At 36.9% G+C, this 16,245-nt stretch overlaps 1 protein-coding gene across 1 annotated transcript in view; it reads left to right on the forward strand.

The window, feature by feature from the left end:
• RAB28 (RAB28, member RAS oncogene family) overlaps window positions 1-15,264 on the forward strand; it is a 91,299-nt gene extending 76,035 nt beyond the window's left edge. Inside the window, exons 6-7 of the mRNA XM_068543224.1 lie at window positions 3,159-3,236; window positions 14,316-15,264. Coding sequence (XP_068399325.1) covers window positions 3,159-3,236; window positions 14,316-14,408 — 171 coding nt within the window. The 3' untranslated portion in view covers window positions 14,409-15,264. The remainder of the gene's footprint in view (window positions 1-3,158; window positions 3,237-14,315) is intronic.
• The last annotated feature ends 981 nt before the right edge of the window (window positions 15,265-16,245 follow it).

Consider the following 16,245-nt stretch of genomic DNA (forward strand, 5'->3'; position numbering starts at 1 on the left):
AAATATATAATATCAATATTCCTTGATAAATCCATCCATGGATTAGGCTTTTACCCTCATGTATCTTCCTGGGGGTCTTTTGTCATTTTAGAATTATTTTAACTTCCAGTATTTTAGCTTGTGTTTAACCACTTAGTATCTTTTGTGTACTTATGTTGAACCACCTGTAAAAATCCTCATTGTTTTCTTTTTAAATGCAACTTTGAAATAGTTTGTTCTTGTGAAGTCACTTTAAGACTTGCAGTCATCTCCAATCCCAGGTTACTTCCCTTCATTGCTTAGGGAGTTGAGCTCCTGGCTTACTGTACTTTCTCTAATAGTACCTTTGTCATAATTCTTAGTGATTTCAGTATCTTTGTTCTCCACCCCACCTCAGCCACAAACTCCCATGCATTGTCATTACAAATTACTGCAGCCCTTCTGTTATCTCATATTGCAATATCAGGCATCCTAATCACTGACCATCTTGTCTTTCTGGCTCACACCCTTGAATGCCCTAACCCAATCAGTCTGCAACCCCAGCAGGACCTACAAGACATTGATCCTAACACTTTTTCAATGTCCTCCTTTCATGTCCTCATTTTCCTTTCTTTGTAACTTAATCTCATGGCCAATCAAATCATTACCACGCAAATACTGTCAAGTCCCTTTCTGCTCATTCACTTTATCTGACTCATTTGGATAAACCTTAACCAAGCCCCTGCCTTTATATGGTTACACTCTTGTATTTGAACGTGGTCAGAGAAAAAAACCCAGAGGCATGCGGGAGGTTTCACTTACATTTCACAACAGCTAACCTCAAGTGGGCCCTTATGCTGCTCAGTAATTATGCATGTCCTTAGGCCATTATCTCTCCCCCTCACCTATACCACTGTTTCATAGCTTCTCTTCTCTCCTCAAATCTTCAAAACTTCCTTGTCCATTCTCTCAGCTGATGCCCTTGTTCCTTATTTTATAAAATATTTGAAACAAACAGAAGACAACTTTCACATAACTCCTGCCACCACATCTACCCCAACTCTCCTTCCCACCCCGTATCCCTTCCCATATCTGCTGTCTCCTCCAAGGTTACTATGGATGAATAATCTATGCTCCTAGCTAGGGTCAACTCCTCCACTGTGCATTATTCCCATTTCTCTTTGCCTAGTAACAAACATTGCTTAGCAATTCTCACTCCTGCATCATTTTTTTTTTTTTCTATCGACTGGATTATTCTATCAGCACACAAAATATTATGACTTATCTTAAATACAAGAAAACTCTTGATCCCACATCTTTAGCTACTGCTTACTTCCCCCCAGTTACCAGTGGAATGTTTTGAAAGAGTTGTCTCCAGTTCTCTCCTCCCAGTTTGTCTTGAGCAGTTCCAGTCAGACTTTTGCCCCCAATATTTCACCCCAAAATGCTCTTATTAAGGTCTACCAGTGACCTCCTTTTTGCTAAATTCAGTGGTCAGTTCTTAGTCCTTATCTTACTTGATTTAGTTGCAGCATATAAAATAGTTGATCACTCTCTGCTCTTTGAAATACCTTCTTCACTTAGCTTCTAGAGTACTACACCTCCTGGTTTCCCTCCTACCTTGCTAACTACTTTCTTAGTTGCCTTTGCTAATTTCTTATCTCTCCAACTTCTAAATATTGAAGTGCCCTAGGCTCAATCCTTGGATATCTCTCTTTTTTAAACTTATTCTCTTAGTGACCTCATCTAGTCTCATGGCTTTGGCCAGACCTCTTCCCTGAACTCCAGACTCATATACCCCATCCCTCCTGCTTAGGTGTCTAACAGCCAGTCCCAGTTTAATTCAGGTTCAGAACTGAGCTCCTGATATTCACTCTTCAGATCTCTCACAGTCTACCCCACTTAAATAAATGGCAGATCTTCTACCAGTTGCTAAGACCAAGAAAATTTTGGAGTCATCTTTGACTCCTGTCTTTCTTTGACATACCACATCTATCACCAAGTCCTGTTGGTTCTACTTTCAAAATATATCCATAATCTGGTGACTGCTTCTTACCATCTCCACTGCTACCACTTAGTTTCAAGCCTCCATCATCTCTTACGTTAGTGTCCTTGATGATTTCTCTTTTTTACCCTTGATCTTCTTCTATAGTGAATACTCAATACAACAACCAGGTTGACCTTGTTAAATAGAAGTCACATCAGTCCACCCTCCATTTCACTCAGAGTGAAAGCCAAAGTTCTTCCCATAGTTTACCAGATTTTACATGATTTGTACACTCTTAATCTCTCTGCTAGTTTTCTTTTACAATCCCCTTTTTCTCTCCATTCCACCACACTAGCTTTCTTATTTCTCCTTGAACATTGACCATCAGTGAACTATAATATATAATGATCTTTGGGGTACAAATGACATAAACCTTTTGGGGATATGTATCTCTTTTTGATTAGGGATCGAAGTTAAATTAGTAAAGTTGTGATAAATATTCAGTAAGTAATCATGAGATAAGTAGGGATAAGAATATGATAGGACACTTACAGAACAAAGACAAGTTATGCATTAAAGTCGGTGACTGGATTCCTGTCTGTAGATTTTTGTTTAATGATAATGGAGTATACAGCTCATTTTCTGTTTGATAAAATACAGTAAAGATTATGAGTTTTTTGCTCAAGAGATATGGAGAATTTATTAAAATTGATGAGAACCACAAAGATTATTAAAGAGTTGTAAAGTAAGACCTTTGAAGATAGGCTAACGCCAGATCAAAAGACCATTGTAGAACTGGCAGCGAGAAACTTTACCCAGGTAGTAAAGTATAGACTAATTTATTTTCATTTTCTTCAGGACTTACAGGAGTTTGTTATTATGCTAGTAGTTTTTTTTTTTTTTTTTTTTTAATTTGGTAGCTGTAATTAATTGTCTTATGTTAAATCTTTAAAAGCATAAGTTTTAAAGGATAAACGCATATTTAGACCAGTTCAGTGAAGTGTATGGCTTTTCAAATTATGGTTTAATCATTTAAAAAATTATTATACTTAAAATGTTGTGTATTTGACAAATAAAGCTATTTTTGGGATAACCTGGTTCATCATAGTTTTTGCAGTTTTTGCTGTTTATCACTTTTTAGAAAGTTCAATTTATTTGAAGGTAACTTAAGCACGCCTGTTTTAAATCATTTAAACCTGTTTTTGTTATGTAGGTCTTCCTGTGTTTTCAGAAAGTTGCTGCTGAAATCCTTGGAATCAAGTTAAACAAAGCAGAAATAGAACAGTCACAGGTGATTATATTGAACTGTATATTTTAAAAAATAATTTATTTCTTAAAAGACATTAATTTTCACCCTGAATCCTTTTACATTCATGCATTCTATGTACATATCCCTAAAAGCCTTAAAAATAGATTGTGTGTATGAATCAGTGTTTATTGCAGAAGGTGGAGGATGTTAACTTTTTGCCAAATGATGGAACCTCATTGAAACCTCATTTTGTCCTTTTTGTTGGAAAAATGAGATTAATACAATAAAAATTTCATCAGTGGTTAAATAATGGGTTAAGGAACTGACTGTATTATTTTGTACTTCTTTATTCAAGTCCTTCTTCCATGATTACTGTACAATATCCTTCTTATATTTTATACAAAATCCCAACTATAATATTTATCAAAGTTTAGTCTTAACTAGTAAGAGTTTATACCCCATTTGGCATCTTCCATGTTTGCTTTGGTAAAACATTATTTTTTCTAAAGTCTTGCTCTCTGTTCTTCTCTAAAAGGTCCTGCCTTGTAATGATATTAATTCTTCATGTTATTTTATTGTTAATTTAATAATGGTATTAATTATTGAGGATTTCTGAATTCTTTCACTGTTCGTAGACTGTTCTCTTAGACTAAGAAATAAACATGAATACCAATAGTCAAGCATTTAAAAATACCACTACAATAGCATACCAATTCACATGTTTGATTGAATGAAAAATCAGAGCAAGAGTCTGTAGTTTAAAGTCAGGCTTCGGAAGTGATTTGCTTAGAAGCAACATATAAATTGCACTTTCCCTCAATCCGCTCCACTCTGTCCCTGCTCTGTGAAGCTAAAAAGGTATAACAGTCTTTCCCCATCGTTAAATTTTTCTTTAATTCTTTTAGAGTTAGTTCTGTCATGGTCACTCTTTGTGTGTGCATGTGTGTGTGTGTTTAAACAATTTGAGCAGATATCAGTTGAAAATTGTTATGCTGATATGGCTGTTTCTAGAATTTCATTAAAATATTTGGAACTCTGGAAATCTGCTACTTTTATTTCTCATTATTCAAAAGACATTTCAGCACTTACTGTGGCCAGGCACAGTGTTCCGATATTTGTGCCATATAAATTGCTCCCAGACACAAAAATAGCTACTTCGTTTTGGCCTAGGAGGATGGATACAAGAAAGAGAAATTACCATGATTTGCTTGATAGTACTGACCTTGGCAGACCCCAGAGGTCAAGTGATTCCTCTGCTTTTTAGCTTCACTTCCTAAATGACGTTTCTCCCTGGTTAGATAGTCTATGAATGATTATCAACCAATCATAAATGATTTATTGGTCATATATTATAAGTGTGTTAGTGGTGGATTCAGAGGAGATTTAAAGGAGCTTAAGATGCAGTCCTTGCTTTCAGTGAAGAAAATTAATATATTATGTGCTAGGCACTGTGTTATCTCATTTTACCCTTATAATAACTCTGTGGGGCAGGTGGCACTTCATCATTTTATGGGTAGAAAACTGAGACAGTGGAGAGGTTAAGTAACTTGATCTACTAATCTACAGCTAGGCAGTGGTGGAGCCAGGATTTGAACTCAGGCCTGTCTGATAGCAGTGCCCCTAATGTTTCCATTCTGCCATATTGGGGGAAGATTTACTGGGTAGTTTGGAGTAGGGAGTTGAAAAAGAAGCTGGCATGAACAAGTTGAAAAGCTTAGGTTGTATTTTGGAAGCAGAAGATTAGTTTGGTTAAAATAAATGACCATTTGTGTTGGAGTGTGAAGGGAATTTGAGAAAAAGATTATGGAGATTTATGAATGCCAAGTTGATAAATTTTATCTCATGTATTGACAGTGGAAAATAATTTTAAGCAGGGAAATAAATGAAAGCAGTTTTTAGATAGGATTAATCTAATGGGATTTGTGTGTGTGGTATGGATGTGAAAGAGATTGAAAGCAAGGAGACTGGGTTACTGTCCTCATGTGATAAGGACCAGAATCGGGGTGGAAGGGAAAGAATGGATGTAAGAGACATTTCACAGAAGAATCAATAGGACTTGTGGAATGACTGGATAAAAGGGAGAAGAAGTCCAAGATCACGTTGAGGTTTCTCACCTGAGGAATGGAGAAAAGGGGAGACCCAGTGATGAGCCCCCCCAAGAGGAGAAGGTGTACTGGTGTGGCACAGGAGGCTGCACTGAGAAGGGAGTGTACATCGCTTGAGCCCCAGAGCAGTGCTCAGGTTCAGTGACAACTCCAGGGAGATGGAGTAACTGGGATACTTTTGAAAGACAGTGTTCTAGGGAAGCTTTATTAATATTTGTAGCTCACTCTTAGTCACAGGAGCCAAAGAGTTACTGTTTGGACTTTAGAGATGGACTTAACATCTAGGCATATTTTAACTAAAGCAGCATCAGATGTGTTAACTACATAGTTCCCCAGCCTCCCTATACACCCCACCTTGTTTGTTAGTGTACCCCATCTTCTTTATTATGCTATGAAGTTTAATTCTATCTTCAGTTTGTTGGTGTTGGCTTTGAATTCATTCATTTGAAGATGCATTCAAGCTGCTAGAGCCCTACATTATTGTGTTTGTCAGAATCCTTTGTATAGGGAAACCTCATTCTCCATTCCTGAGATCAATGAATTTGGTGCCTGTGCCAGTTAAATTATTTATTTCACAGTGGAAACATTTTTGAAAGTTCATTATTTTTAAGAGATGTTTCTAAGAGCATACTTGCAAGCCGTGTTAAGCACAGTGTCTTTTTTTATTGAAATGTATTTGACACAACATTTGACAGGACAACATCTTTCTTGTCCCCCCTATCTCCTGGAAACCACCATTTTATTCTTTGTTTTTACAAGTTTGGCTTTTTAAAATTCCACATACGAGTAATATCATACAGTACTTGTCTTTCTCTGTCTGACTTACCTCACTTTGCACAGTATGCTCAAAGTCTCTTCATGTTTTCACAAATGAGAGGATGTCCTCCTTTCTCCTGGCTGAATAATATTACATTATATATATATATATACCACATTTTCTTTATTCACCTATCAATGGACACTTAGGTTGTTTCCATATTTTGCTTATTATAAGTAACACTTTAATGAACATGGGGGTGCATATACCTTTTTGAGTTATCGTTTCATTTTCTTCGGATGAATACCCAGAGGTGGAACTGCTAGATGTTATGGTAGTTCTATTCTTAACTTTTTGAGGAAGCTTCATATTGTTTTCCAGTGGCTGCACCAATTTACATTCCCACCCACAGTGCATAAGGGTTTCCTTTTCTCCACATCCTCACTAGCACTTCTCTCTTATATTCTTGATGACAGCCATTCTAACAGGTGTGAGGTGCTATCTCATTGTAGTTTTAATTTGATCATTAGTGATATTGAGCATCTTTTCATGTACCTGTTGGCCATTTGATGTCTTCTGAAAGTTCATTTAAAACCAAAGAAGTTCAGATTTTATATCTATAGAGAGTGGGGGAGTAGGGAGGAAAGGGAGGGGGAGAGAGAGAGAGCTTATGCACCTGTTTTCTGTAGTTTTTATGTCATTTGAAAGATTCCTGAGGGAATTCGGTGTCACAAAGTGATAAAGTGTTTTGTATTATTTTATACAGAAGGAGCTAGACTATAGACTCACCAGTTACACGCAAGTTGACGCTATAGTAATTTCATTTGTGACAAATATTTATAATAAGGTTTTAGTCTTAGTTCCATTCACTGATTATTTAAAGAGATTCTGCTATTTTAATTCTAACTGAGATTATTCCTGTTTGGGAGTCATATAAAATGAGTTATCAACACACTTTACAAGCTTTTCAAGGAAGGGAGGAGGGAGAAAAGAAAGGGAATGCAGCTTATTAATACAGCAAACATTTTTTGAGAGTCTACTTTGTGCCAGAACACTAGAATCTGGGATACAAAGATGAATAAGTTAAAGTCCTTGTCCTCAAGGACTCCCAGAATACATGAAGGCAGACAAATATGTTAAGTATGCTCTAGATACACTTTTTACAATTCCCAATTAGTGACATTTTCACTGGCCAGTTAATAAACTATGACTTTGTTTGGTTTGAACTAGGTATGCATTAGTTTCTTTTCTTTTTTATTGAATTATATAGTTGACTTAAAATATTATATTGATTTCAGGTGTACAACATAGTGATTTGATATTTTTACAGATTACACTCCATATAAAGTTATTTAAAAATATTGGCTATATTCCCTGTGCTGTACATTACATCCTTGTATTTTATTTATTTTATACCTAGGAGTTTGTACCTCTTAGTCCCCTTCCCCTATCCTGCCCCTTCCCTCTTCTCTCTCCGCACTGGTAACCACTAGTTTGTTCTCCATATCTGTGAGTCTATTTCCCTTTTGTTATATTAGTTTGTTTGTTTTATTTTTTAGATTCCACAAATAAGTGAAAGCACATAATATTTGTTTTTCTCTATCTGACTTATTTCACCAAACATAATAACCTCCAGGTCCATCCATGTTGTTGCAGATGGCAAAATTTCATTCTTTTTATGGCTGAGTAATATTCCATTGTGTTTCTGTATGTGTGTGTGTTTGTGTATGGCACATCTTCTTTATCCATTCATGTGTTGATGGACACTTACATGACTTCCATATCTTGCTTATTCTAAATAATGCTGCTATGAACATTGGGGTGCATGTATCTTTTCAAATAGTGTCTTCATTTTCTACAGATATATACCCAAGAATGGAATTACTGGATCATATGGTATTTCTATTTTTAGTTTTTTGGGGAACCTCCATAGTGTTTTCCATTGTGGCTGCACCAATTTACATTCCCACCAACAGTATACTACGGTTCTCTTTTTTACACATTCTTGCCAACTTGTTATTTCTTGTCCTTTTGACAGTAGTCATTCTGACAGGTGTGAGATGATAATCTCATTGAGGTTCTGATTTGCATTTTCTTGATGATTAGCATTGTTGAGCATATTTTCATGTGTCATGGCCATCTGTATGTTTTGTGTAGAAGAGTGCCTATTCAGGTCCTCTTAACATTTTTAAATCTGTTTTTTGTTTTGTTTTGTTTTTGTTGTTTTGTTTTTTTATATTGAGTTGTATGAGTTTTTTTCTGTATTTTGGATATCAACTCTTTATCAGATATATCATTTGCAAATATTTTCTCCCATTCATTAGGCGGCCTTTTCATTATTTAATGCTTATTTAATGTGGCCTTTTGTTGATGCTTTCCTTCTCCCTGCATAAGCTTTTTTTTTCTTTTTTTAACATCTTTATTGGAGTATGATTGCTTTACAATGTAGTGTTAGTTTCTGCTGTACAACAAAGTGAATCAGCTATACGTATACATATATCCGCATATCCCCTCCCTCTTGCGTCTCCCTCCCACCCTCCCTATCCCACCCCTCTAGGTGGTCACAAAGCACTGAGCTGATCTCCCTGTGCTTCTCTACATAAGCTTTTAAGTTTGATTAGGTTCCATTTCTTTATTTTGCTTTTACTTCCCTTGCCTGAGGAAACAGTTCCAAAAAAATATTGCTAAGACCTACAGATTATATTCCATTTTTTTCTTTTACTATTCACTTTTTTTTTTAAACATCTTTATTGAAGTATAATTGCTTTACAATGGTGTGTTAGTTTCTGCTTTATAACAAAGTGAATCAGTTATACATATACATATGTTCCCATATCTCTTCCCTCTTGCATCTCCCTCCCTCCCACCCTCCCCATCCCACCCCTCTAGGTGGTCACAAAGCACCGAGCTGATCTCCCTGTGCTATGCGGCTGCTTCCCACTAGCTATCTATTTTACATTTGGTAGAGTATATATGTCCATGACACTCTCTCACCCTGTCACATCTCACCCCTCCCCCTCCCCATATCCTCAAGTCCATTCTCTAGTAGGTCTGTGTCTTTATTCCCGTCTTGCCACTAAGTTCTTCATGGCCTTTTTTTTTTTTTTTTCCTTAGATTCCATATATATGTGTTAGCATACGGTATTTGTTTTTCTCTTTCTGACTTACTTCACTCTGTATGACAGACTCTAACTCCATCCACTTCACTACAAATAACCCAATTTCGTTTCTTTTTATGGCTGAGTAATATTCCATTGTATATATGTGCCACATCTTCTTTTTCCATTCATCCGATGATGGACACTTAGGTTGCTTCCATGTCCTGGCTATTGTAAATAGAGCTGCAATGGACATTTTGGTACATGACTCTTTTTGAATTATGGTTTTCTCAGGGTATATGCCCAGTAGTGGGATTGCTGGGTCGTATGGTAGTTCTATTTGTAGTTTTTTAAGGAACCTCCATACTGTTCTCCATAGTGGCTGTATCAATTTACATTCCCACCAACAGTGCAAGAGGGTTCCCTTTTCTCCACACCCTCTCCAGCGTTTATTGTTTGTAGATTTTTTGATGATGGCCATTCTGACCGGTGTGAGATGATATCTCATTGTAGTTTTGATTTGCATTTCTCTAACGATTAATGATGTTGAGCATTCTTTCATGTGTTTGTTGGCAATCTGTATATCTTCTTTGGAGAAATGTCTGTTTAGGTCTTCTGCCCATTTTTGGATTAGGTTGTTTGTTTTTTTGTTATTGAGCTGCATGAGCTGCTTGTAAATTTTGGAGATTAATCCTTTGTCAGTTGCTTCCTTTGCAAATATTTTCTCCCATGCTGAGGGTTGTCTTTTGGTCTTGTTTCTGGTTTCCTTTGCTGTGCAAAAGCTTTCAAGTTTCATTAGGTCCCATTTGTTTATTTTTGTTTTTATTTCCATTTCTCTAGGAGCTGGGTCAAAAAGGATCTTGCTGTGATTTATGTCATGGAGTGTTTTGCCTATGTTTTCCTCTAAGAGTTTGATAGTGTCTGGCCTTACATTTAGGTCTTTAATCCATTTTGAGTTTATTTTTGTGTATGGTGTTAGGGAGTGTTCTAATTTCATACTTTTACATTTACCTGTCCAGTTTTCCCAGCACCACTTATTGAAGAGGCTGTCTTTTCTCCACTGTATATGCTTGCCTCCTTTATCGAAGATAAGGTGACCATATGTGCGTGGGTTTATCCCTGGGCTTTCTATCCTGTTCCATTGATCTATATTTCTGTTTTTGTGCCAGTACCATACTGTCTTGATTACTGTAGCTTTGTAGTATAGTCCATGCTAGACTCTTATGCGTCTCAAAAGACAGAGATCAAGTATTATTTATATGAATGTTTCCAATACCTAGAATAGTGGTTTGCTTTGAATGAGTGATAGTGACAGGTGTTTCAGCTGTCAAAGTATGTTTACTCCATATCCTGAGCATGATAAACTATGACTTTTGCAAAGGTAAATTTGTTACTACTATCTGGACTAAAACACAGTTGTAGAATTGACCAAATTTATCTTTAGTATCTTCCAAAGAGTCAGTCTCTACTGCTTATACCTTACCTCAACTCCTAGGTTGCTTTCTTTCTTACCCTTATGGAGAGCTACCATTTCCAGTATCTGCTCACAACTCTTTGACAAAACAAGGGTTAAGCTGGTGTTCAACCACACAGCTCCCTTCCTCTTAGGGCCACTGCATTATTTTCACTCAACTGACTAATAGCAGAGAGTAATTGAGTGTACTTTGTGGCTCCAAAAATAAAGGTGGGTGTTTTGTAGGAAACATTTTCTCTGAAAATGTCAATGAATGAATGACTTGTAAACAAGCCGACTACTGTGAAATCACCTATCATGAAGTTTATGACATGGAAATTATGCTTTTTTTACTCATAGAGAGCAAAGCTCTGAATATGCAGAGCTTTGGTTCTGGCTTCCAGTTCAGGAACTTTGTGCAAAGCTTTATGTCAAACAGCCAAGGCCCCCAAGAAAGATGTCGCCTTGTTAGTTCTGTATTAATTTGATGAGAATTAATGGTGAAAATCCAAGTCATTTATGTTAGTCAATAACTTTGACCAGAATGTCTTGGCCACAGGTCAGTAACCTGGTTGTGTTTATAGGATAGGGTTTAAACCATCATTTTGGAGGATTAATGAGTTGCTTACTGATTATGAAAATCCCTTCTCTTTATTGTAACCCATAGTTTGGTGTGAAACAATTAGTTTTGGGGAGGCCAGATGATGGTGTTCAACGTTTCACTGATGTACCCCCCTCATACGTCATGTGGCAGTTGGTAATGCTTCTGTTGATAGCATCAGGCTGAGTGCCTAGTAAATCATGAGTCTTATCCAGAAGTTAATACTGCCTGCTAGAGAACTGAAGCAGAGCCCATCCAAGGCTAATATACCGTAGTGTCCTGTTCATTCACTCTCAGTTGTTTATCCTATCTTTATAAACATTATCACAAGCAGCAACCTGATTAACATGTTTTTTTCTGTATGTGCTAATTAATAGATGCTATTATGAAGGAAGATATTTCTGAAATAAAATATTTGAACTCATTAAAAGTGAGGATAGTTTCAAGTCCAAAAAATTGGGGGAGGGTGTTATCTCTATCATATTTGTCATATGTGGTCTTTTCATCTTTTTTTTTTTTTTTAATTTTTTATTTATTATTTATTTATTATTTTTATTTTTGGCTGTGTTCGGTCTTCGTTTCTGTGTGAGGGCTTTCTCCAGTTGCGGCGAGTGGGGGCCACTCTTCATCGCGGTGCGCGGGCCTCTCACTATCGCGGCCTCTCTTGTTGCGGAGCACAGGCTCCAGACGCTCAGGCTCAGTAGTTGTGGCTCACGGGCCCAGTTGCTCCGTGGCATGTGGGATCTTCCCAGACCAGGGCTCGAACCCGTGTCCCCTGCATTGGCAGGCAGATTCTCAACCACTGCGCCACCAGGGAAGCCCCTGGTCTTTTCATCTTAAGGGTTATAGCAATCAAAAAACCTAACTAGTTTTGATTCTTTATTTAGCAAAACTCTTAGATATTTGAAAACAACAGCTGTTGTGCTTAAATATTGTATGTCAGAATTTTTTTTTTAATGATAGAAAAGTGTGTTTTGAACTTATTTATTTCTGTATGGAATTTGGAAACATGTAGGTTAGGGTTGTGTGAGGGGTGGGGGAATGAGCTTCAAAAGAAAGCCTTTGAAAAGTAATAAATATTATTAAATGTAAAAATTGTAAATAACATATAGCTTCCTCTGATTTATGCATCCTCTCCCACCTTCAAAGAAAATGAATCACTCCTTCTTCTTTGTTCCCACAACGTATTTTTAAGTCCACTAGTAAAGCACTTATCTGGTATGACAATTAGCTGTGTACATGTTCTCTTTCCATTAGGTCCATAGCAACTTATGAACAAATCCTGTGTAATTCATCATTTGTTCCTAGTATAGAGCAACTGGCGCATAGTAGATCCTCAGTAATGTTTGTAAAAAGAAATTGAATTGGGACCTTGGCTGCACTTTAGCATAGAAAAGCCCCCAAATGCTTTGTTGCCCTCTGAAATATTGGGCATTATATATATTATGTGTAATTGTGATATCAAAAATAGAACCCACAGCTTCTCTGAGAGGTTCAGTAGACATGTCTGTTTCAGTAATTAAATAGAATTGTAGAGAATAATGTTTCTTGGATCTTTGTTCATTTTCTTTACTTTTATATGCATATATTTTGCTATTTCTTTTGTGACATGTTTAAATTTATGTGTGTATTTCTTTTTCTACTTTGGTGTTTGTTCCCTTCTATTTTCAGTCATTGAACAAACTTTCTATTTTTTCTTTCTTTTTTTCCTCTTTCTTCTGCATCTTGTTTATGTTGTACGGAATTGACAGCATATTGTCAGGGCAGAAATAGTGAAGTACCCGGAAGAAGATAATCAACATACCAACTCTGCTCAGAGTAGAATCTGTTCAGTACAGTAGTGCAGGTATTAATTGATAAACTGTTGCAATTTGGGGGAGGAGGGTGGGGAGAACTAGAGAATGCTGTCTTGTTCTTTATTCTTTATGAATAGAGAAGTTCAAATGATTATTGTACATTATTGGGAATTAATATTGCATAAGTCCTGGTTTAGAACTTTGAAAAATTGATCCTTTGCTGGGAGACTTATGACTTACACAAGGAATTGGGAAAAAATTAAAGTAATATTTCAGTTACTTTCAAACGTATTTGTCTTTATGGTTGTGTTTATTACATGTGCAGTGAAGTGGAGAATTGAGGCAGTTATTTTATTATTCATTCCTTACCATTTTTTCCTGAACTAGCCTGGTAATTGAAAGAGTATTTTTAAAATTTGCCTTGAGTTACCCTTCTTTGTCTGCTTGTGTGTGCAGTTAGTAAAAGAGTTGAAAACAGTAAAGGATTTGTTTTACTTTAAATAATTACTTAGAGATGAATGTTAGGGCATATTGCTAAATTCATTGTTTAAGATATTCCTTGAAGTGTGTGTTAGAGGGAAGGAAGGAAGAGTTGAAAGTGTCTTTTGGTTTAAATTATTTTAAAAACATGAATATGAGGTAATTTTCTAACTTTCTCATTAATCTATATTTTGTTAGAGTCATTATTCATAACCAATAGTGAGCTATTTGGAAGTAAGTTAGGGATTTGGGAGAACAGTTTTAAAAATTGGGTTGCTTAAAACATTTCTTCTTTATATGTAACTTCTCTTTGACATTTATATCTCTTTTTACCAGCTCACAAATTGATAAACATTCTTTAAAAAGTTATGACAGGATATAATGATTTATGGAAATATTAATAAATAATGATATTCTTTGAAATGGTGAGGTCTTATCTATGAATTAAGATATATAAATGATTAATTTTAATTCCTTTGCTTTAAATTATAACCAGGGCTTAATTTTTCATATTGATTTGCCAATTTTTTATTAGACTTGTGGTAACCTCAAGTTTTTATTGTCATAAAACCAGAGAAGACTCAGTAAAAGAAATGCTATTACATCCTTAACAGAATTACCCCTGCCCCGCTACTCCCTCACCCTCCAGCAAAGTATATCCCATCTTGACCTTAGTTGGTCCTGGCTGGTTCTTTTAATATCAGCTCCTGCTTCATTTATGATGTCTATCATCAGGAGTTCACCAAAGTTCAGAAAATAAAAATATACTTTAAGGAGCTCTTTCTAAATGTTCTGATGTCCTGATAATAACTTTGTTTTCTTTTATGACAGAGGGTGGTGAAGGCAGATATTGTAAACTACAACCAGGAACCTATGTCAAGAACTGTTAACCCTCCTAGAAGCTCTATGTGTGCAGTTCAGTGAGCGCATTTTTCTTCTGTATTGATAGTTCTGGCTGCCCTTCGCCTCTGTGTGGGCTCGAGGACCTCTAGGAACTTGTTTTATCAGTGACCATCTCTGTAGTTCAGTTAACGCTTTCCTCTCAACTCGCTTCATCATTGCGTGTTGCCTCAGCCACAGGCAGCTCCTTGGACTGGAAAGAATTCAACTTTGGGACCACACACTTTGAATTCAAAATGGAAAGCCCGTTCTCTGGAATGAGACTGCTTCATTGAAAAAGAATAATGTTGGTTCTCTTTATGTCCTCACTTCTTTTTTCCCTGATGTAAGTTGTTTTAAACAAATATGAAAACTATCTAAGTCTTGATCATCAGCCAGGATTTTGCCACAGCACAGTTTCATACTCTTATCTGAACTCATACCTGGCAAAGTATGCTTCAGAGTGCAAACATTTAAACGACTAATATATTTTATCTACAGATACTTAAGAAGGCATTCTTCTGCTGTCTGTTGTGAGTGAAAATATATAAAGCTGTATCTAACTGAAAATGCTTGAAATAAAGCTATAACAGAAATATTTTTTTTCATTTTTTAAAAAAGAGCCTAAATTCTTTATATTTTAGCTGTAGCTCACAAAGTAGTGAGTATTGGATATTGTATTTTTATTATTGTATCATGATCATTACGTGTTGTGTAATACTCAGGTTAGATGGCTTTGTGAATTCTGATGAACGTTCAGCTCATGCTCCATGTGGACTTTCTCCTGCCAACTGTGTAAGAGTACTTCCAGAATGAATTATGACGATTGTTGGATCATTGTGGATCAGACTGTACCTGATGTTCAGATGTTTTTCTCCTGCAAATAAATTTATTTAAATTACTTTGGGGGGAGAATTTTCTTTCAGCCATCTTCCCTTTAGTTACAGAAAAACAAGGTGTTTTTGGATACAAATCAGCGATCGTGTGAAGTTTAATAAACATTCAGTCACTTAGATTTGTTAGGGTATTTGTTGGACTGGTTAAAATCCAGACCCCATAGCCTGGCATTTCAGGAGCTCCATATCAGCTGCATCCTACCCCTCTACCTTTTCTCATGCTGCTCTTCTGTGTACTGCCTGCCTCTGTGCCAGTGGAGCCACGGCTCACTCCTGTGTGACTGATGCTTTCTGATGCTCTGCCTTCCTGTCTTTGCTGCACAGGTCCCTCTGCCTGGAATTCCTTCCCCCTCTCCAAATGTCTGCCTTCTGTCAGTCAGCCTTTAGACACCATGAGGGCAGGGCTCTCTCTTGGTAACAGTTGTGTTGCGTTGTTTGTGCGCAGGCACAGTGCCTGGCTGGCATATGGGTGTTCTGTATTGGCCACATCGAGACGGGATGAATGCTGCTCCTCTGCAAAACCACTCCTGTCTCCACAGCTGCAGATGCCACGTGAGCACCTCTTGGATGGCCATTACACCTTCCAGCCTTGGATCACAGTTATTTGTGTCCTTGTGTTATATTGTTCATAGACCATGAGCTTATTGAAGGACAGTCCTGGGTCTCTTTTTTCTCACGTCCTTCAGGAGTGCCTGTCAGAGTGCGTTCCTCATAGGAGACTTGCCAGAGGTGTGTGTAGAAATTTTGGACATTTAATTTTACAGCTGTAAGGGATTTTAGGAAACTTGTTATTTCACATCTTGTGCGGCTAAGGAAACCGAAGTCTGGAGAGAAAAAGGAACTTGCCAGAGGTGGGGAAGCCCCTGGTGGTTCTGGCGCTCCCTGCTGTCCCAGGACCTGGGCAGGGGCAGGCGGGGCCGTGAGCTGCTCTGGTATAATCATATTTAAAAAAAAAAGAAAAAAAAAGGAACTTGCAAGAGGTCATG

The sequence above is a fragment of the Eschrichtius robustus genome, chromosome 4, assembly GCF_028021215.1.
Source record: "Eschrichtius robustus isolate mEscRob2 chromosome 4, mEscRob2.pri, whole genome shotgun sequence".
Classification (NCBI taxonomy): domain Eukaryota; kingdom Metazoa; phylum Chordata; class Mammalia; order Artiodactyla; family Eschrichtiidae; genus Eschrichtius; species Eschrichtius robustus.